Source organism: Oncorhynchus masou, chromosome 4, assembly GCF_036934945.1.
Source record: "Oncorhynchus masou masou isolate Uvic2021 chromosome 4, UVic_Omas_1.1, whole genome shotgun sequence".
NCBI lineage: Eukaryota > Metazoa > Chordata > Actinopteri > Salmoniformes > Salmonidae > Oncorhynchus > Oncorhynchus masou.
Window position 1 is genome coordinate 9,313,960 of NC_088215.1, and position 22,788 is coordinate 9,336,747.

Genomic DNA, 22,788 nt, shown 5'->3' on the forward strand with positions numbered 1-22,788 from the left:
TACAGAGGCCCAGACACTGGGGGTTGGGGGGAGGGGGGCAAAGGTTATCTCCTGCTTACTGCACCCTAAAGCATGCTGAACAGTGTCTGACGACTCACACGGCCTAGAAAGAGAACATTCCAAAACAGCAAAACGCCAGCAGCTCACATCCTGAGGAAACAACAGTCACTTCCTGGCAAATTAAGCCAAGTCGAGGGCTCTGCTCGCTGTGATAACCAGCGGCCAGGCGTCCCACTCTGTGGCCGAGGTAGAGCACCTCCCCTGTCCTCTCCCTCCTCCCCTCCCACCACTGCCCCCCAGTCAATCCTCAGCCTCCTAACCTCCAGTCACTCCAGTCGCATCAGCCCAAGACAGCCACCACCAATGTGGGAGCCCCAGCAGCCCTCTGTCAGGATGGTCACCCGACTACTACTGCTAACCTCCGCACTCCTCTCCACCTGTAAGGAAGCTTGATAATAATCTACCTCTGGTAGGGTTTTGGGTTGGGTGGGGAAATAAGGAAGTTTGGATTTTCTTTACATTTGATGTACTGTTTTTTATTTTTCCCCCTCCTGTTCCGTCCAGGTCAAGCGGCAGAGTCGCCGGCATGTAAGTATTAAAGTGTTCTTGAGGAGATTCTTAAAATAGGATAGTCAAGAGTGCAGTGAATGCAGTTTTCAAAACGGGAACTCTTGAGTGTGCAATTCAGCTATTGTTTTTTTTCTCCTTTCAGTGAGAATGTGTGTGTTCGTAGATAGTGTGGGCTTTGGGACTGGGTGTTCTTTCTTATCTACTTATACTTCTTATCGACCTGTTTTACTAAGACATCTTTTTCTGAGAGGTAACCGTTATACCCTAATTGTAGTATTAACACAGGTAAAACTACTGACACACTGGAAATACCATAACTGGGAATCCTATGAGAATGGTGCCTGGATCTTGTTGTCTTATCAGTGTTTTCACTCTTTTCGAGTCCGAGGTTGTGGAAGGCTTTGGGAACTCACTTGTTAGCAGTGTCACACGCCTCCTCCTGTTAGGATAAGGGGAAAAGCCCAGCACTGGGCAGAGAAATGAGTTCAGCTAGCCAATGGTAGAGATGGACGCCTTATCCCGACCATGCCGAGATGAGCAAATCTGGGCTTGGAATAGCAGAATACCTCTATTCTAAGCAGGAACGTTGACTCATTGGCTTTGCCAAGACTAGTCAGTGGTCACACAGCCTTTCCATGGGGTTCCGCTATGGCTCGTGCCCTGGTTGGCACTACCCTCTGGCCTCCTATCAGTGGTTTTCCCCCTCGGTCGCGCCGGGCCCTGCTGAGTGACATTGGGTGGGGACGGCGGTATCTAAAATAACGGTGGGTCCCCTGAGAGGGTGTCTGTTTGTTTAACAAAATGCCTTTCCTTCCTCTGGTTGGCGGGGACGTCCCCCTCGGGACAGGAGCCTCCCGGTCTGTGGGTCTCAACCTGACAGACTGTCTGCACTAGACCCCACTGGGAGGCCCCTTATCTGGAGAAGCACTCTGTGGGGGACACTCTGTGGGGGACACTCTGTGGGGGACAAATGTGGGAAAACAGTTCGCTATCTGCATGCGCTGAATCAAAAGACTTCTTGTGGTGTTTTTGTTGAGGGTTTGTGTTTATGTCCAATTCATTGGTGTGTGTGTTTTCATCTCCTGAGTATGTTAGAGCTGGAAGATGACTAGATATATAGCACCTTGATATATTGCACTGTTCTCTTACTATGGAGATATATTTTTTTGTCTTCGTGAACAGATTCATGCCACTACAAGGTTGTGAATTCACTAAATAATGTGCTTCGGTACAAGATCACACAGGCTTGTGCTCTAGGACTTTGATCAGTCAGAGCATTGACCTTGAGTTCTTTCGCCAGTGTTCACAAGTGTCACCCTGACTCTCGAGCCCAGCAACGCCGTCTCCCAGGGTACCAACGTGACGGTACGCTGCCAGGCCTTGGTCAGCAGCTCTGGGTTCCTGAACCGTAAATACACCATCTACAAGGACAACACCGTGGTGTACACGGAGAGCATCACCACCGCAGAGGACCTCATCTACTCTCTACGCATGGCCAGAGTGGCCAACACTGGGAAGTACAAATGCAAGGTGAACATAACGGGCAAGGAGCTAAGCAGCAGCTCTGAGAAACTGACTGTGACAGGTTGGTACTCTTGTCAACTCCTCTCTGTTGTGGACTGAGAAGCTTTTGCTAGTTCAGCATTTCACTGTGGTGTTTTGCACCTGCCGCGTGTGACTTTGTGTCCTGCATGAATGTGGTTACTTGTAAACTCTGTGTCCGCGGCATGTGATTTCCGTCTGGGCGTGTCCTGCGTGCTTTGAATCGTACTCGTGTCCACCCAGGCCTGCAGACGCCAGTCCTCAGCGTCGACAAGCGCGTGTTCAGCGAGGGAGAGGAGGTGACCGTTGGGTGTAAGGCCCCTGGGGAGTCCGGCCCTATCAGCATCTACTTCTACGAGGACTCTAAAGAACTCTATGAGGAGAGGGTCAACGCCAACCATGTGTGTTAATATTGAGTGTGCTTGCTTAGTTTCTTTTTTTTACCTCTTCTACAAACTTATATCTCAAACATCAGTACTTCAGGTAGCAAGCACACGTGTTTACTTTAGGAAATGTCCTTTTGTAGTTAATATTGTTGGTGTTATTATGACCAACCAGGTGGAGACTAGGCTGCGATTCAACAACGCTGGCGACCACAGGCTACACTGTGACTACAGGGTCATACTGCTGACAGACTCGGTCCCGTCCAATGCCAGCAACAATGTGGTGGTCACTGTAAAAGGTGAGTGGAGCCCAAAAACAGAACATGGAGGTGAACATCACGGGCCGGTTTCCAAGACACAGGTTAGACCTAGTCTTGGACTGAAACGCACATTCAGAGATTCTCAGTTGAACTACCTTTTTAGTCAAGGACCCTACTCTTGTTCTCCATCTCAATTCATCTCGAATCATTTGAACCATGTCTGAAGCTGAATAGAATGTGTCTGGGAAAAGTCTCTTGGTTTCAACCTTCAGCTTCCAGACCAATTTTCCTCGTTGTGTTCTCCAGAGCTGTTCATCACACCTGTAATCTCTGTCCGACCACACGGATCAATGATCATCGAAGGGGACCATCTGGACATCTCCTGCAGTGTCAGTGGTAACCTCCAGAACAGCTCTGGGCTCAAAGTCTTCCTGTCCAAGGGACCGACTCTGCTGAGTTCTGGTCAAAGTAAAGCCAACCACAGCATGAGAGCCCTGGCCGAGCACTCTGGGGAGTTTCAGTGCTCTCTGGAGGTGGGAAATGTAGTCAAGCAAGCGACGGAAAACGTGAGGATTACAGGTGAGTGAATGGATTTTCCAAGGAATCTGAAATGTAGAATGTTGTGTTAGCTGTTGAAAAAAGCTGATAAAAAAACTATCTGTTCTATCAGTTTATAACCAAGTCGCAGCTAGGGTAAAAAACAAATCTGATGAATTTTCCTTAAATTCCGAGGTTTTCCAGAAATCTTGGTTGGAAGACTCCTGGAATCAGGAGCAAATAAACAGGAAAACCAGAATCCTCCAACCAGGATTTTTGAAAAACCTGGGCAACCCTATTCACAGTTACAACTTCTTTTTTTTATCAACCTATGATGCTTATCAATGTTAATCACAACATTCCTCGTGAATGTTCTGACATGTACTCAGGCTCTCAAGAGTGTTGAGTAATCAATGTTTTTTTTGTTGTTTTTTTTATTCACACAACAGAACTGTTTTCCCAGCCAGTTCTGACCATGTATCCGACAGAGGTCTTTGAAAAGGAGAAAATCACGTTAACCTGCAAGAGTACCAACTACTCCTCTGACAGAATCAGCGCTTCGGATGTGAAATACTCCATTTACAAGGACAATTACACACTGACGCCAGGCAGCTTCAATGGGATATACGTTGTCCCTGGGGTGGTATGGAACTCGAGTGGGATTTATTCATGTAAAGCAGATGCCAGGATGATCTCCAAGTACAGTGCAAAGCTGCCTGTCCAGGCAAAAGGTACTACTACAGCCCATAAGGCTTTTACGTGTGACCCAAAGTAAGTCAATCTCAATTGTCTTAGGTCGGTCCCTGGATGGGAGACCAGATGCTGCTGGAAGTGGTGTTGGAAGGCCAGTAGGAGGCACCCTTTCCTGTGGTCTAAAAAATATATATATATATCACAATGCCCCAGGGCAGTGATTGGGGACATTGCCCTGTGTAGGATGCCATCTTTTGGATGGGATGTTAAACGGGTGTCCTGAGACTCTGTGGTCACTAAAGATCCCATGGCACTTATCGTAAGAGTAGGGGTGTTAACCCTGGTGTCCTGGCTAAATTCCTAATCTTGCCCTCATACCATCATGGTCACCTAATCATCCCCAGCTTCCAATTGGCTCATTCATCCCCCTCCTCTCCCCTGTAACTATTCCACAGGTCGTTGCTGTAAATGAGTATCAGTCAACTTACCTGGTAAAATAAGGATATGCGTAAGGACATACTGATAACATGTATGGATGCAGTATATGTCACAACAATATGATATTAAAGGGGAACTGAATTGAAAATGTAATCGAAAATGTAAATGTGGGAAATTGTTCTTTAGGTGAAACTTCAATCTTGACTCAGATACAACCTTTGAGTCGAAGTTTAGTCATACGTGTAGCTGCTAAGTAATGTTGGTGATGCCATTGGACGGTAACCTCTCCACATTAACAGTGCATTTTGTCATTTCCGTCACTTTCCTTGTTCTATTCATTCCCCAGTTCTTGTCAGTAAACCGGAGATAACGGCCATTGGCAGAGTGATCGTGGGAAAGCCCTTCCAGGTGCGCTGTCACTCAGACCGAGGCAGCCTACCCATCGAGTACACCTTGTGGAAGAAGTATTCTGAGGTCAACTCGACCACCGTGCAGCAGCCGCACCAACAGGCCATCTTCCCTGTCACCGTCCAGCACTACAGCGACATGCAGGACTATAAATGCGAGGCGCGGAATAACCCCAAAATCGACACGGTGGTCAGCAACAAACTCAACACCACAGTCATAGGTGAGCCTGTTGGTCTGGAATGGGATTCATAATGCACCTCCATGCTTCATTAGATTGCAGCATTATTGGACTCTTGCTATTTAATCATCAGAAATGCCTTCAAGTGTCGTCGCACCACCTCACACTATTCACTCCCTCTCCCAGTGCCTCTGTCCAATCCAGGTCTCAGCGTCGTCCCAGACCTGTTGGAGGTCACCGAGGGAAATGAGATGTACCTGATCTGTGGGGTGGAAGGTTCCCCGCCTGTCACCTTTAAGTGGTACCGACGTGGGAACGTCCAGCCGCTGTTCACCACCACCTCAACCCAATCCAGCGCGTCCCACCAGATCAAGGGAGTGGGGAACGAGCACAGTGGCACCTACTACTGCGAGGCTATCAACTACGCTAACATGGTCCGGAGTCAGCCAGTCACCGTAGATGGTGAGAGTTATACATACACACACACACACACACACACACACACACACACTCTCTCTCTCTCTGAGAAGATAGACGTGTGTGCGTGTAAGCACACATGTACAGTGATGATCAAGGCCCTGCTGGACTTATCACAATAAGTTGAGAGGCATACAAACACCACACTCCACCAAAGAGTCCACACATTTATTTACTGCTCATAGTAGATGCAGAAGTCTACATTAATTGGCGTTCACAGTACCACTTGTGTAAAATCTAAAGACCCTCTTTGGACCAGCAGCGACAGTTTTGTTCTTCTCACAACACTGTTCAGGGGCTGCTTCAGTGACAGCTGACAAGTTTACTTCCGTCTGATCTGATCCCTCCACCCCAGTGCCTGCCAGCAAGGTTATCTGACCCCACTATCAACGAGCTCCTCTGCTGTGGCTGTTGATGATCATGAGCCACGCTAAATACCCCGCCGCTATGCTAACCTTGGCCCGTAGCCACTCTGCCCTCTGTCCTGTGGTGTGGTTAGCGCCGACTGCTAACGCAAGAGCACAGTCAAATCCGGATGCTAATGGCGACGCGCTAGGCTCCCATGGGTTGTGACTTCTCAGCAAGACGTGGCTAGCACTCATTAGCCAGAGCAATTAGACCCGGCCTGCTTCCCCCCATAGTGGCACTACGGCAGCTAGTGTGGCAAGGCAGAGGATGGGGAGGAGAGGGGAAATGAAGGCAACACTTAAGTTCAGACCCCAAGAGGGATCACTTAATGAAGGGAACACTTAAGTTCAGACCCCAAGAGAAGGAAGCAGATGACTCTGAACTTTAAGATTGACTTCCTCTCTCTCTTTCAACCATCCTTCTCTGTCCCCTCCACTCTGTCCTCATCTCCACCCACCCTAACTTTCTTTTAACCTTTCCCCTTTCCCTCTCACAAACACCCTGCCTACCTCCCCCCTCTCCCTACCTCTCCCTTTCTTCCTCCCTTCCTCTCTCTCTCTCTCTCTCTACAGTGAAAATGGCGATGTGGAAGAAAGGTTTGATCGTGGCCTGCTGTCTGCTAGTGGTGGCTCTCCTAGCCCTCGCCTGCGTGCTGCGCTACAATTCCAAGAGAGGTAGAGAGACCTACAGTCCCCCAGCAACACAGGCCTTTGCTGGTGTCTGACTATGTATGAGCCTCCTCTTCTCTTTCTCATCCCCTTCTCTTTATTGTATAGGTAAACGAGAAAACGCAGCTGAACTGTCAGTGTGAGTTGGCTTGCCTATTTCCTAAGTCGTTTTCTGTGACCGTGGCTGTCTAGGATGATGGCATTAGCTGGCACCAATGGTTTTTGGACAGTGCTTAGCACCATGCTGCCACGTACAGCACGGCCAATGGGCCTTAAAGGGATAGTTCACTCCAAAATGAAAAGTTTGTCAGATGTTTTCAGATCTTGAAAAAGTGGTCTTTTGACAAGATGCATCCATGTCTCGTGGTATCTGTTATGTAGATCCGGCCATATGCCTCAATCCCAAATAAATGTGAACGATAAGCACCTTTCCATTTTTGGTGTGATCTGAAAACATTGAACAACCTTTGATTTCATATTGAATTAACTGTCCCTTTAATAAGCTTTAAGGATCCTAGAATTATAAAATGATATTTTGTTGTGTCACTGCCAACGTTGACTTTATGTTCACCATTTCTCAGAAAGCCTTCGAGCCCTAAATCAGATGACTCTCTAACAGTGAGTCTTACCCACAGCACTATGGAGGTTTATAACCCGCCCGAAGGTAGCCCGTTTTCCTACTCTCCCCTGTGTGTTTCCGTCTTGACCTATCGTCATGCTTCGAACCATAACCGACATTCAACTGCCCACGTCTGTCTCACCCTCCATATGTGTGTTCCATTTCATGCTAGCCGTTAGCATGCTAGCTGCTTGTAGCATGTTGGTGTCAGAAGTTGTCATCCTAACGTCAGTCGATACCATGACACCCATACTGTGTGCATGTAAGGGTCTCTGAGGGGATCTTAGGTGACTTCTTAACTCTCTGCATCTCCTCTCCTCATATTTTCCTGTTAGAGGAACAAAAAGGCATCGTCTTACCGTCCAGCTGTAGGCATCCTGTGCAACTTAGAATGCATGAGAGAGGACATGGCAGAGAACTTGCTGTGTGTGTGTTTAGACAGGAGAAGTAGCTTAGTTCCTTATACAAATCGATGCAGGTCTTAACAATTGATGTTTTACTTCAGCAAACAAGCCTCATTAGATGTGCAGATTCTGCAGTGGTTTGCAGGATGTAGCTAGCTACAGGGCAGCTGTGTTCAGTAGTGATTGTGTCAGGTGTTGAGTGTTTGTTGAGAGTGGCCATATCATCTTATTGCAGACGCAGCGCCACCCTTTGACGGCATGGAGGGGAGAGCGACCAATGGGACGCGAGATAGTGTGGCATCACTTCCTGCTGGCATCAGCAACAGGAGCAGCTACAGTCTCCCAGCAACAGTGTAGAGAAACCCAACAGAGGGGAGGGACTTTTTTGGTTTGAACAGAAACAGAACAAACATTTTGCACCACTTGGTTGAATAAAGGGATATATGGGATGAAAACCAAGGATGACAACAATTGGAACAATGGCTCAAACAACCAAAATCCCCACAGACACTTTTAGAAAGGAAAGAATGGCCAAAAATGTCTTCCTTTGAGAAAGTATGACCTATTTGTTATGTGTTGTAGATGTAATATCAGAGGGTACAGGTGTAGTGGACACAAGATGGCCGACACCAAGGGGCTTGTTGCCAACATCAGTCCCAGTGACAGACAGTTGAACTGGCCCTATTGCTCCCTCTCCTCTCCTGCTGCTGTCTGGAAGAGCTGTACTTTCCTGTCATGATCAACATACTGTCTTTGTCCTGTGTTCTCACCTCACTGTGTCTGCCTGTCTGACTGCATGTCTATCGAATGATGGAACTAGCCCATTTGTCTAATAGTCTGTTTGTCCAAAAACAATGTGTGCATGTCTAAATGCATAGACCTGATGCTGTATATACAGTACACTAGACAATCATCAATAGAAATGTGTGTATATATTTTTGGTTTGGTTAATTGATTGATTTTGAAGAAGCACTTCTAGAATAAAACATTTTTTTTTTTAGCAATGTGTCAGTACTGTGCATTTTGTTTTTCAGAGATACCGTGAGCATATCAATGAATGTCTATAATGTGTAGCTACACTAGAATATACCAAATATTACCACCTGCTCTTTCCATGACGTGACCAGGTGAATCATGGCAAAGGCTGTGATCCACTTCAAATCAGTGTAGATGAAGGGGAGGGGACAGGTTAAAGAAGGAAGCCTAAGCCTTGAGACAATAGAGACATGGGCTGGGCACGCGTGCCCTTCAGAGGGTGACTGGGCAAGACAAAAGATTGGAAGCGCCTTTGAACAGGGTATGGTCGTCGGTGCCAAGTGCAACGGTTTGAGTCGAGGACTTGCAGCGCTGCTGGGTTTATCACGCTCAACAGTTTCCCTTCCCGAAGGACATCCAACCAACTTGGCACAACTGTGGGAGGTATTGGAGTCAACATGGGGCCGCGCATCCCTGCGGAACGCATTCGACGCTTTGTAGAGTTCACGTCCGGATGAAGTGAGGCTGTTCTAAGGGCAAAAGAGGGGAATGCAACTCGATATTTTAATTTTACCTTTATTTTACTAGGCAAGTCAGTTAAGAACAAATTCTTATTTTCAATGACGGCCTAGGAACAGTGGGTTAACTGCCTGTTCAGGGGCAGAACGACAGATTTGTACCTTGTCAGCTCGGGGATTCGAACTTGCAACCTTTCGGTTACGAGTCCAACGCTCTAAACACTAGGCTACCCTGCCGCCCCAGGAAGCTGTTCTTAATGTTTTGTGCACTCAGCCACTTAGCCAGTATATGTAGGCCATATTTGGTGGTTAATCAACCATCTTAATATGTTGGCTAAAGTTATTTTAAGTTGCAACACCCTGGTTTACTAGCGAAGGCTGCCTTGAAGGAGTACTGAAACAATGGTGTCTGTGTGGAATTTCCTATGTGGGCACCAAACATTTATAAAACGGCGTTTGTTAAATAGTGGAGTTGGGGGGCAGACTGTTTGTTTCAGGCCAGTCGAGTTTGAATACAGGCAGCAGGTGGAGGAAATGAATCGCTTAGGCCCACTGAGGTTCAATAGAATCTGAGGTTGCATTAACGAATGGGAAGTTGTAACGGGATGTTTTTTTTGCAGGGATCTATTGTGTTCCTGATGTTTACCAAACAGTCGCCAGTGTGCGTAAGGTACCGGAACAGCTCTGTGGAAATCAAAATGGAGACCTGATATCCACTCCTCGTTTGTCACAGAATGTTCTCTTGCGGTGTTCTGATCGCTCAGCAGCCTGTTAAAGGCTCCAATCACTTCTAGAAAACATTTGTGGGGGAATTTTAATTCATTCACACGTTGGAATAATATTCAACTTGTGAAACAATAGACATTAACTGTCTACTAAATGTTTTACCTCGCCTTTTTAATTTAATAGCACCCCAAGTCACAATTTCCTGTTACACCTAACAGTCATTTGACTTCGCTGGGCAGTAACTTCACTGGGAATCTTGGATCTTTAGATCTCCTGGCTTGTGTCAGGGAGCATTGCTTTATGTCTGTGTGTATCTATGTTTGTGTCTTGTAGTTGGAGTGGATGCTGCTGTAAGTGTCTGGAGCGAGAGGCCGGTAGACCCAGGTGAGACCAACAGAGTACCTGGGTTTATGGCCGAAGTTGCGTATGGAGTTCGAGCTGTGTTGTCTAAAGTCTGCCTCTGTCTTCTTGGGCTGTTTTGCGTGATGGTATCTGTGTGTATCTTGTCCTGGTGCAGGCAGTGACGGGGAGAGCAGTGCTGCGTCTAATAATGAGCCTGATGTGGAGTACACGGAAGTGGTACACCGTCAACCAGTGGACCCTGCCAGAGGTGACCACACACACACACTCTCTCTCTCTCTCTCTCTCTCTCTCTCAAACACTCTCTCTCTCTCTCTCAAACACTCTCTCTCTCTCTTTCTCTCAAACACTCTCTCTCTCTCTTTCTCTCTCTCTCTCAAACACTCACACTCTCTCTCTCTCAAACACTCACACACTTTCTCTTGTTCTCTCTCGCTCTCTCTCTCAAACACTCACACACGCGCTCTCTCTCTCTCAAACACTCACACACTCTCTCTCGTTCTCTCTCGCTCTCTCTCTCTCAAACACTCACACACGCCAGTTTTTCACTCCGGCTACCTTATTCCCTTTATCTTGCTCCCCTTTTCTACCACAGCTCTCCCTCTCATAGCTCTTTCTCTACCTCTTCCCGCTCTCATTCTGTCCCTTTACTCGTTTTGAATCATCACAAGAGGGCTTGCTTTGCCGTCATTATTTCAGCTTATGAGACTCAGCGCCACTTCCTGGGGGGGTCTAATTGGCCAAGATTAAGTCGTCTCCATAGTAACCTGTGTGATAACCATGGTGATCAGGCTTCCAGAAACATCTTCTGGTGAATAAACAGGAAGGGCTGAACTAATTGCCAGGCTACTCTCTATGGTACCAACCCCCCTTGATCAGTATACTCTGTTGGCCCCCATGGGTTTGCGATGGCTTATCCTTAAGCAGGGGCGTGACTTTGGTTTTAAAAGTGGGGGGGCATAATATTTATTTTATTATTATCCAGTTGGATCAACACTTCAAACAGCCTACCCGACTGCTCAGAGGCGTCCGCATGGCCCTGAAGCACCCCGTTGCCTCATTTTCTATCACATACCAATGATAAAACTGATGGAAAAATAATGCAATTTCAGAATGGGGGGGGGCATGCCCCTGTCCCCCATCCCCAGTGAAAGTTGCGCCCATGTCCATAAGTATCCAGTACAATGATTTTCCAAAAGATGGGGACAAGTAAATGTGTAACGGTTGTAATGCAGGGATATGTGATGATTATCTAATGTGTGTGTGTGTGTGTGTGCCCATGAGCAATGTTTAAGTGTTGCAATTGTGAAACATTGTTTCACTATTTTGTTTCTATCTTTTTGCAGCTCCCCTGAGAAAAGGCACAGAAACGGTGTACAGTGAAGTCCAGAACTCCCCAACAGGTGAGTGCATCACACTGTAAATGTGGTTAACATTTATAAAGTGCTTTGAACTAGGGTCTCAAAACACTTGACGTTGCCATGGGGATAACTCATCTAATCCACCAGAAGTGAGTGAAAGGAGGTGGAAGGGTGAGGTGTTCATTACTGTATCCAGACCTGCTGGAACAGCCAGGTCTGTATGTACGTGACCATTTCCTGCTGCTAGCACGAAGTTCCTGTTTTTAGAACGCGATCCAAGTTGAATTTGTCAGTGAAGCAGCCCATGGTGGAAATGGACCTTTTATCAACCCAAATTGAACATACAAACACGAAACATACCTTTTTGTTTGTAACGTTCTCATCTCTGGTGAATTGGTGGGTGTTTGGGATGAGGGTGGGTGTTTGGGATGAGGGTGGGTGTTTGCGGTGAGGGTGGGTGTTTGCGGTGAGGGTGGGTGTTTGCGGTGAGGGTGGGTGTTTGCGGTGAGGGTGGGTGTTTGGGATGAGGGTGGGTGTTTGGGGTGAGGGTGGGTGTTTGCGGTGAGGGTGGGTGTTTTGGAAGTGGGCAGGGACTGCGCTTGTTGCTCTTTTTTGGCATAGTTATACCCCTGCTGTGATAAAACAATGGGCTCTGCTTCAAGGGAACCAATGAGTCAGCAACTAGGCCTGGTCCTCATAACTGTCAAATGAGTCATCATGATGAATACATTCAGAGAATGATTATTATTCAATGCCCTCAGAATGTGGTCTAATGAAAGAGGGAAAGGGAAGGTGATATGCACATTCTGAACTTGAGAATGCTGGGCTAAGAAATGACACACACCAAGGAATGAGAGGCCCTCTAACACTGGGGAGTGGTAGTCTGTCGTTCCTTTGTCAAATGAGAGTACACACACACACACACAGGTTATACACTATGTCATCTCTGTAATGGTCTAGAGGTTGTTCTTCTTCCCTGATTCTGTGTCTTGTGTTCCCAGGTGCACCTGGTCACCAGTATGACTATGTAAGTACAGCTTGAGTCTCAGTGTCTTACATTTTACTGCCTGTGACTGAAAACAAACGCACGCGGCTAACACAGTCCGTCACCACAACGGACCTTTCCTCCAGCCCACAAAAAAGGGTGAGGAGTGACAGAATGAAGGCCACAGGGCGCACCTTCTCCTCCTTCCCTCTCTCCCTCCCTCCTTCCTTCGCCCAACCAGCCCCAGTCACTCTGTGGGCTGAGGCTCTTGGGTCGTAGTAATTTCCCTGTGCAGGAGAGAGAAGCTGCGGTCAGAGTTTCCAGGCTTGAACAAAGGGATTTTGGGCTGGGGCTTCCTTCCCTATCGCCCAGTGAGATCAGCAGCCAAAGGCCCAGGCAAATTATACCTCCATGCACAGCTCAACCTCAACCACCACACTGTCCTCCTCTGGCTACTCACCAAGACACATCAGTGATTTACAGACAGCCCATTACAGTTCACACTGTTTGCCCTTACTTGGAGCTGAGGGACTAAGGCCGGGTTATCTGTTTTGAAGGGGAATTTGACATAATGAGTCAGGATATGACATGATGGTCTACACTTAAGACAGTTAATTCACTCCTTGATATAATAGGAGGAGCAGCCAAGATTGTGGTGAGGTGGTTTTTGGTGATAAAGGAATTTCATTGCGTGATTTTGAATGTGTGCAGCTACCCCTGGAGAAATATAGTTTTCGTAATTCTGTGACGCCTTGGTGAAATACAGTGTAGTGTTCTGTGAGGAACGCTTTCAACAGTTGATGGATTTTTCGCCTGCCTTGAGAGAATCCGATTGTGTTCCAATGTGATGGTACAGAGTTGCGCTGTAACAGTTTGGATTTGGGTTGTGTTGTGGTGTGGACTTTTCTGCGTGAGATTAGTTACGGTGTTGACTTTCATTGTGACAGTGTTTAACATAATTGACACTGTTGAGCGGTGCAGTGTGTCAATATTCAGGGGGATCTCTGTTGTCTCAGCAGGGTTCAGTGGAGTACGCCGATCTCAACGGTGACCAACCGGAGGTCAACCAGGCCCTGCTGGAGGTCAATCACCAGGACCACCATGACCTCCCAGTGCCTGTGGAGTAAAGATTACCTCTGATCCCTTGCGGCCCCTCATACTAGAACCACAAACAAAATGATCCCCACCTCTGCCCCCCGACAGTAACCACAGTCCTTATTTCAATATTCTTCTTGTATTCTGTACATTTTCCCAATAAGGAAAGTTGTTGACTCATGTACGCTGTAGGTATTTTTGTATAATTTTATAGCCAAATAAAATCACAAATCCTAATTTGGACTTAGTTCTGTCATACCTTGTTGACTCTTATCTTTGTTTGCCTTTACGTCTCATGACCATAGAGGGTGCTCCAGAGTTCAGTGAGCCTGGCCCCTCCCTCCAACACAGTTCCCTTTGATGTCCTAAATGGACAGCATGACCGTTCCGCTCTCTGTCGTGATGGCTAAAAAAAAAAATCCCCCTTTTAGGCTTCCGTTGCAGGGCAGTGTGAGTTGACTGATAACCTCCATACTGTCACTAGACTGGGTCCACACCCAAACCAGGGCACACTCCAGTAGGGCCATCCCTGAATCACACTATGGAAATAACTATGGGAGAAAGAAAAAAAAGTGAATGTAAACAGAGGACCTGCCCGTCTCCAGCTGCTCATCCTGATGGTATATGGTGTCTGTGATGTCACATCCTGCCAGGCTGTGTCCAAGTCTGTCTGAAGTTGGCGGGAGACAAGTGTCAGGCTTGAAGTGACATGCAGTGTTGCACATCGTTTTAAATTACCTTCTTACTGCAGTTACTGTTTTGTAAGATCACACACAAAATGATCCAAGTAAAGTCCAGGTAATGTTAAAACATTTGTTTTAAACATCTATCTAAACTTTTGAGTATCGTATATTAAGTTATTACGGTGTGTTAAGCAATACGTTATATTAATAGACAATGGTTACAATCGTCCTGTAAATTACAACGCCATTGTAACCAAGGCAGTTAACCCGCCGTTCCTAGGCCATCGTTGAAAATAAGAATTTGTTCTTAACTGACTTGCCTAGTTAAATAAAGGTAAAAAAATATATATATATATAGTATAGGGGTCTATCATTAGTGTAATAATCAGTTTGGCCAGTAGAGCGCAGCATCCTCTTAAAAATACAGTGACGTTTGACCAAGAATGTTTCTGCTGCCTTGTACTTCACACAGACATTCGCTGTGGGGAGTTATTGGTGTGTGGATTCCGCCATCTTGTGACTAAAAGTTCTCAAAGTAGTAGTGCTGATCTAGAGTGTCCATAATGTTATTCATTATGATTCAAAAAGGTCAAACTGATCCTAGGTCAGCCAGCACCCCTACTCTGAGACCCGTTTTAAATACAGTCCCTGATTCTGTTTTTGTTTTATTTTCGAGACGAGACTCCTATTCTAATCCTATAAAAAGGCTTAAAGTAACCCTAAAAAGGTACAAAATGCAAATAGGTTGGTGGTTTTTGTGAAACTATAATAAATGTAGGCCTATGTCATCTTAAACTCAGAGCACCTGCAGAGTAACTCTGTCTTAGAAACAGATAAACACCATTTTCACACCTTAAAAACACGTTCATACAACTGTGACATCTTTGCAGCCGTTCTCCCCGCTGAGTATTGCTTCCTCGAGTACGGTGCACAATGTCTTTCCTGCGTTGTTTACGAACATGTCAGCTAACACCGAGACTCTCGTAGTCTTGACAACAGGACCTCGCGTCAATTATCTATCTAAATTGCAATTTCCTCTTTGATAACCTCAAGGCCATTGGGAAACTGCAATGGCAGCATTGGCATGGCAACCACAAATTAAACTCTCTTCGTTCTAAGGTTCATTTACATAATGTCCTCATCGTGGTCAGAAGCCTGTTAAAGACTAATTAAAGGACATTACCAGAATGGCCATAACATCGATTGAGTGCTTCGATAGTTGACCTGTGTTAATCGAATCATGACGCTGCGATTTTTGGATGAATACATTTGGTTAATTTGTGAGTACTGTTTTTCACATCTAAAATGGAACGTGGAACAATGTGTTTTGCTGTGTCAGACAAGATGAGAGTGTAGCCTATAACATGATAATATAACTGTTACGTAGCCAAATATCATTGTTTTATAGCGCAAACATATAGCATCATTGACCTAATGACATGGCAGGGGACAGGGTATTCGAGAACAGTTACAGTGCTCGAACACCCTTCTATTTGCATATCATTTGAATATTAACTTACAGATCAAAATGAAACAATAGGTAAACATCCTGCCACCCTTCACACCAAATGCTATTGTTTCTGCCCTGCAGGCACTGTGAGTGTTGCTAATACTGGCGTGTGGTGAATGGGCGTGGAGAGAAACCTTGTGTGTTTGTTTTGTCTATCTGTCATTACCGAGTAGCCTACCTAGTGCTTACCGTGTTTTTGCGTTAGTGGAAGTAGATTGGGACTGACTGTGCGAACAGGGCGGGAAAAGAATGAACTCCAATGACCGTAGTTGAGATGATGTGGACAAACCAAGTGTGAGCCGATCAACTCTCAAATCAGTTTGTCAGCCAGGCAGTCGAGTGACAGATTAGATGACTGTGAGAAGAGCTGGCGCCCTTTAATGCGCTGTCAGTCATGATACCTACCTACTGGTGTTTGCACATAAGCAGAAAAGTTGTGAATTTGTGTTGCGCCGGTCTTCGTTTGGAAGGAAAACACATCTATGTGAACAGCATTATGGTGCCAAACATTTTAAGAATTCTATTATCTGAAATGAAGCAATTAATCGGCCTATCGTGCGCTGTAACTAATAGACAGGTGTGAATTACCTCTTAGATCCATGCACGTTATTTCTTTGAAATGTCGGTGAAAGTTAAGTATTGTCGTCTGGGTTCAAAATAAAATTGTGGGCAATAGCAATGAATAAGAGACCTAAACATCGGCTGAAACCTGTCTGAAAGAAGTGCCCTGTCTCCCCTTGCCCATAGGGCAGTTCAAGAATACCAGTTTGTCAGTGGTATCCTGGCAGTTAGATTTGCACGTCCTTATCTGGGCTATTTGCATTTATTCAGCTCAACTGTTAAAATGGACTTTGTGTAAGCTTTATTTGCCCTAAGCCGTCTTTATTAAATATATACTGAAAATGCAGAGTTTTTGACTGACTAGGTTGTCGAGTATGTATGTCATCAGTGTTTCAGAATTGACCAATACTGTGACTAGCTTTCAGTGCATCCAAGGACAATACATAGCCAATGGCTGCAGAGGTTTTGTTGCTAATCACCAGCCCACTGTTACAATCATGCCTTAAAGATCACACGACAATCCGTGTCTATTGGGAAATAGCCATGACAACTGGTTATTCAACTTGCTCAGTGCACCGTCAGTATAGTGATAACCCTGAATAGGGGAAAAAAACATGTTTTTATGATGTGTGCTGATGGCCTCTTATTTGGGATGAGCTGGCTCCTGTGACCTGACCATTGCAGACTTTGTACTTCCTGAACACATCACACAACACTTTACTCATACCAGGTTGTTATTATGGCCAGCAATGTTGTAATTAATTAATTCATACATGGTGTTTCCATTCAGTCTCCCTGTAATTTGATGTTGTACAATAAAAAATAAAATTGGGTAATAAATAATATAGTATTATTTTGTTTACATTTACAGTAAGCTAGCATAAAATATTTTACACAATATTTGATACTGTCATTGTAAACATACGTCTTAGACTTCAAATCACAGTTTTACTTGTTGTCTATACAGATTTGCAGATGGTATAGCAGGTGCAGTGAATTGCTTGTGTTTCTAGCTCCAACAGTGCAGTAATACCTAACAATAAAACAAAACAACACAAATAACCCCCCCCCCCCAAAAAAAAATATATATATATATATGATTTTTGGGGAAATTAAGAAACGCACAATGTCAAAGACCAGAATATAAATATATGGTGTGTATAGACAATATGGGCAGTATATAAATAGAAACTGACATTGGAACTGACCCTGCATAGCTTTTTTCTTGTTCTTATTTCCTATTTTGTGTTTCAGTTCTACCTTATGTTGTTTTTAGTGCTACTTTATATTGATTACCGCATTGCTGGGTTTGGAGCTGGCAAGAAAGGCATTTCACTGTACTTGTGCGTGTGACATTCAAACTTGAAAAGGTGTGTACAGCAGTAGTGATATAGGTTGTGTGTTCCGAGATGTGTGTCCCCTCGTCCATAGTAGGCTATTAGAAATGAAATGTTTTGTTTAACTTTTTATTCTAGGGCGGCAGGTAGCCTCGTGGTTAGAGCGTTGGGCCAGTAACCGAAAGGTTGCTAGATCGAATCCCAGAGCTGTTGAGGTAAAAGTCTGTTGTTTGGCCCCTGAACAAGGCAGTTTTAACCCACTGTTCCGAGGCCGTCATTGTAAATAAGAAGAAGAAGAAGAAGAAATGACTTTGGCATCAGTATTTCCTGTGATAGGTCAAATGTTCTATATCTACAGACAAGTGTGGTGTGTTCCTTGACCTCTCTCATCAAAGAGACACCTTTTTATTCTATTTTGAATTCCTCACCTTTTGATTTTCTACAAATACAGTACTCTACACTGAGCCTTTTTATAAAAATGATTTCTGAGATTGCAGAACATGTTGGGAGGGATCTGAGACCTTTCCTCCATACAGAATCTTTCTAGATCCTTGATATCCTTTAAATTCAAACCACCGGAGACTGAGATGGCCATTGCAAAATATAGAATTTCTGGTAAATTTACCATATGTTAGACCCACTTGCAGCCAGGTTTCAGGGGCCAGGAGCTGACCTACGCTACTATGCCCATCAATGGGGCGCTGGCAAAGACCTCACCAATGGTCATCAACAGAATTAGGTAGGTTTAGAATGACCTGTTCAAACTTCAACATAGTGTATGTTTGTTGTGTCAGATATCACCTATCCCTAACTACCATTGGTAATAAACATTGTCTGTATGTGTTCACAGAAACATGTATGTAGCCAGCACATGGAGACTTGCAAGATGATGTAACGAAGTCCAGGCAGACAGACGGGCTTGATACTGATGTCTCTGAATGGAGAGAGACCTGACACTCTGGCACACAACTTTGACTTGTATTGTCTTTTTTTATTACAGAATGGGAATGGGGAGGAAGAAACCCTGTTATTTTGGGAATTACTGATTATGGGGGACACAGGAGATTTGACCTCTCTGATACATTTGCCAAAGTAGCCCCATTACCACCAGACAAAATGCCTATAGGCACATTATCTGTATTGGCTGGGAATGACAATGAAAAGTGAAAGGTACACGTTGTTATATTCGCAGAACACCACTTCTGTGGTATTATGTAAAGCAGGTGTCAAACTCATTCCATGGAGGGCCGAGTGTCTGCGGGTTTTCGCTCCACCCTTGTACTTGATTGATGAATTAAGGTTGCTAATTAGTGAGGAACTCCCCTCACCTGGTTGTCTGTCTTAATTGAAAGGAAAAAGACTAAAACCCGCAGACACTGCCCTCCGTGGAATGAGTTTGACACCCCTGATGTAAAAAGGTTGATTTTACCTGTTACTATCTTTGAAAGTTATCAAGACACTTAGTTTTCGAGTATCTACATAAGTTCTGCAATTGCTTTCTACTCATATTACTCTGTAAGCTACTGACCTATTCAAAGCTCCTTCCGACATCTCATCATACATCTGTAGTTCGTTATTGAATTCATCCTGCAGGAGGTTTGTTTGTTGTGACTGGGTGGGGGAAGAACCACTGCGGGCAAGGTTCTGACAGATGGGTGTGTCTTGGTGGTACCAAAGACACACCCATGAAACACCCATATCAAACCACACCCCTAAGCCAACTAGTTTGGTTGCTGGAAAATTTATTCTGATCAATTCTAAATCAATTATATGTAATTACCAAAAATGTTCCATGAAAACGGTAGAATGACAAACTAAATACTTATGTCGGCTATAGCAGCCTCTAGGTAGGTATAAATGGTGGTTTCTCTCTCTGGTGTTGGCGCCAAATGATGAATAACTGTAGGCGTGTGTGCAGAGGTCCTTTGGTCGGAAGCTTGACCACTTTGAGCAGGCCAAATCCAACGTAATAAGAACCGCCACAGACATAAAAATATACCAGGGGTTGCTAGAATGGCTGTCCTCAACAGTTTGTTATGGACTTAGGGCACATGTACCATGCGCTTTAACCCTACTGTCAGGGTGCTACAGAAACAAACTGATACACCGCATGAACCTTACCACACCAACAAGATCTCGGATCCATATCCACCGCGTGTGGGCCTCCCGAGTGTCCTTGGCTGTGTTACAGCCGGCCATGACCGGGAGACCTATGAGGCGGCGCACAATTGGCCCAGAGTCGTCCAGGTTAGGGGAGGGTTTGGACGTCCGGGATTTCCTTTTCCAATCGCACTCTAGCGACTCCTTGGGGTGGGCCGGGTGACTGCAAGCTGACCTCTGTCACCAGCTGGATGGTGTTTCCTCTGACACATTGGTGCGGCTGGTGTGTCAAGAAGCAATGCAGCTTGGCAGGGTTGTGTTGCGGAGGACGCTTCAGCTCTTGCATGGCTCTCTCCCGAGTCCATAGGGGAGTGGCAGTGAAGGGACAAGACTGTAACTACCAATTGGATATCCCAGAATTTTTTTCAGGGGGTGCTGAGGCTTCCCGCGACTATGCATGGACCCCTCTTGCCAGTGGAACCCAGAACAATATGTGACCACTTGGTTAGGGTGCTGTCCTTTCAGCACTGCAATTTGAAGGGTGCTCAAATCGCTTAAAATAACCCTCATCAAGATCTGCGTCTGTTGCCTACTCCTAATAGTCTACTCATCGCTTATTATTATTATTAGAAATAGAAGATTAATCACTTCTCACAATGGTGCTCATTTAGTGAAGTTAGATCAAAGCTGAATCAATGTCTCGCAAGGTCACACAATGATTAATAAGTACTTGACATAACAGAACTGAATATAATAGCATATACTGTTACATAGTAGGCCTATAATATGTTACACCAAAAACTACGACACAGACATTTCTTATCTGAAGCTGAATTGTCACGTTTTTCCTGGTGGCCAAAACTTGATTGAAACACAATAGGCCTACAAGAAACACTTACAGTTCAACACTATCTGCTTAAATTTGCTGATCAAACAGTAAATCAATTAAACAGTAAATCAAATGCACATTCCCATGAAACTGATTGAGATCAAATGATTGGCATGCAGTTTGGACATTTCACCAGAAAAACGGGAAGAATTATCCTTCACGATTGACAGTGATGATGGCCTATTTTTAAAGGAGGTATGCCTAACTTGGTGTTTGAGGGTATTAAAAACCGAACATTTTCTTGAGATAATAGGCCTGTTAGTGGGCATAGGCAGACATTGCAATTGGAGGATGCATTTTATACCTATTCTAAAATGATATTCATTAGGCCACATCTGTTGATACAAACTTTGAGGAATTATTGCTCTCATTCACCTAAAAGGAAATGCACTCCACCACTGGTCATATGGCCACCAGGATTTCTTGAATCAGGATGTGTAGTTTCCAGGACCAGTGGAAGCAAAATAGCCCAATAACATCAAAGATCCACCACCATATTTTACAGGAGGTAACTTGAACCTCACCGGATTTGAACCTCGTTGAAAACCTGTGGTTTGAAGTTAAACACAGATTACGAATATCAAGGATATGGAAAAAATGATGAAGGGAGGAATGGTCTACGGGTGTTTTTACACTTGGTACCTTTCAGCCAATGTTTGTGTACTCTGTGTGGTTTGCATCATTTTGTTGTATAGCTTAAACACACCAACAGAACTCGGAGCCCCTGAAGGGAACCATTCTGGTTCCCTTTTTTAGGGCAATGTCAACACAAAGCTCTCCAGGTTCGCTTGTCATTATTCGCGCACCACACACTAGACTACTGCAACACCGTTTCCCCTGCCATAACCCAGGTTCCCCAGAAACAACGTGTGCTGTTTTTTGGATAATGAGTAGCGATTGTTAATGATGCGCAAAAATGTCAAAATATGTGTGGAGTTTTTAGTTCAGATTATTTGTTTGAAATATGTGATATTTAGGCGGAGAATGCGCCGGTTCCAGTATCTGAAACGGTTACCCTTCTGTGCTTTTCTCGCACGACAGTGTCTAGGGTTTACAGACAATGGTGCCACAAACAAAAAAAACATCTCGTCATCGGCAGTCCTGTGGGCGAAAACAGTTTGCTGATGAGAGAGGTCATAGGAGAATGGCAAGCTAACACGCGGGCCACAAACAGACAAATAATAGCGCAGTACCACATTGGTGTGGCATCTCAGAACGCACAACTCGTCGATCCTTGTCACGGATGGGCTATTTCAGCTGACGACCACACTGGGTTCCACTCCTGTCAGCTAAAAATACGTTGGAAGCGGCTCCAGTGGGCACGCGATCACCAACACTGGACAATTGAGGAGTGGAAAAACATTGACTGGAACATGACAGTGCGTTCAGTTTACTTGAGTGTTCTGCAGTCCCCAGACCTTAACCCAATACAGCATCTTTGGAATGAGATGGAACGGGCTGTTCGCAGAATGAATGTTCCTATGTCCAATCTGCAGCAACTGCGTGATGTCATCGTGTCAGCATGGACCAACATCCCTGTGGAACGTTTCCGACACCTTGTAGAATCCCCTGAATAATTCAGGCTGTTCTGGATTACGGGTGTACCTAATAAACAGGTGACGGACTGTTAAAGATGTACAAAATTGGAAAGGGTAAGGGGATACCTAGTCAGTTGTACAACTGAATGCATTCAACTGAAATGTGTCTTCCGCATTTATAACCCAACCCCTCTGAATCAAAGTATTTTCAGTGTTAGATTTCAAAACCATCTGGACATAAAGCCATAGAAAAGTAGATCTGTATGTGAATGAGTAACCAAAGCAGTAATCCGAAAAATATTTCCAATTGGACCAAGGGCAGGAATATATTTTTAAAAGTGTACAATTGATAAGGTCCAGGGACCCACCGCACTTGTCTGTACACCTGAGGCTCATGTGGATAGGAAGGTACTGAAAGTTTGACATCACAGGAAATATTCATGCAAAATCAGTTTAGATTAAAAATTGCAATTATAATGTGTGTACAATGAAGTAGGGAGGTCAGTGACCTAACATCAAGGGGTTAGATGTATAGGTCATATGAATTGGAAGCTATTGAAAATTA

General features: G+C 44.9%; 1 protein-coding gene across 10 annotated transcripts; it reads left to right on the plus strand.

Annotated features, from left to right (window-relative positions):
• Window positions 1–234: 234 nt before the first annotated feature.
• On the plus strand, window positions 235–13,861 carry pecam1b (platelet and endothelial cell adhesion molecule 1b). 10 transcript variants are annotated; one of them, XM_064949639.1, is made up of 17 exons: window positions 235–439; window positions 565–588; window positions 1,871–2,155; window positions 2,356–2,513; window positions 2,671–2,794; window positions 3,062–3,334; window positions 3,742–4,023; window positions 4,770–5,051; window positions 5,196–5,471; window positions 6,467–6,568; window positions 6,671–6,701; window positions 7,144–7,226; window positions 10,138–10,188; window positions 10,322–10,414; window positions 11,511–11,567; window positions 12,527–12,552; window positions 13,527–13,861. In XM_064949639.1, the coding sequence occupies exons 1-17, from the start codon at window positions 364–366 to the stop codon at window positions 13,635–13,637; spliced, it is 2,334 nt and encodes a 777-aa protein (XP_064805711.1). In that variant the 5' UTR covers window positions 235–363; the 3' UTR covers window positions 13,638–13,861. The 10 variants fall into 10 exon arrangements, 9 of the variants coding, with proteins under 9 accessions (XP_064805711.1, XP_064805719.1, XP_064805725.1 ...); XM_064949647.1 differs by having other exon boundaries at window positions 13,530–13,861; XM_064949653.1 differs by lacking the exons at window positions 6,671–6,701; window positions 7,144–7,226.
• Window positions 13,862–22,788: the final 8,927 nt, after the last annotated feature.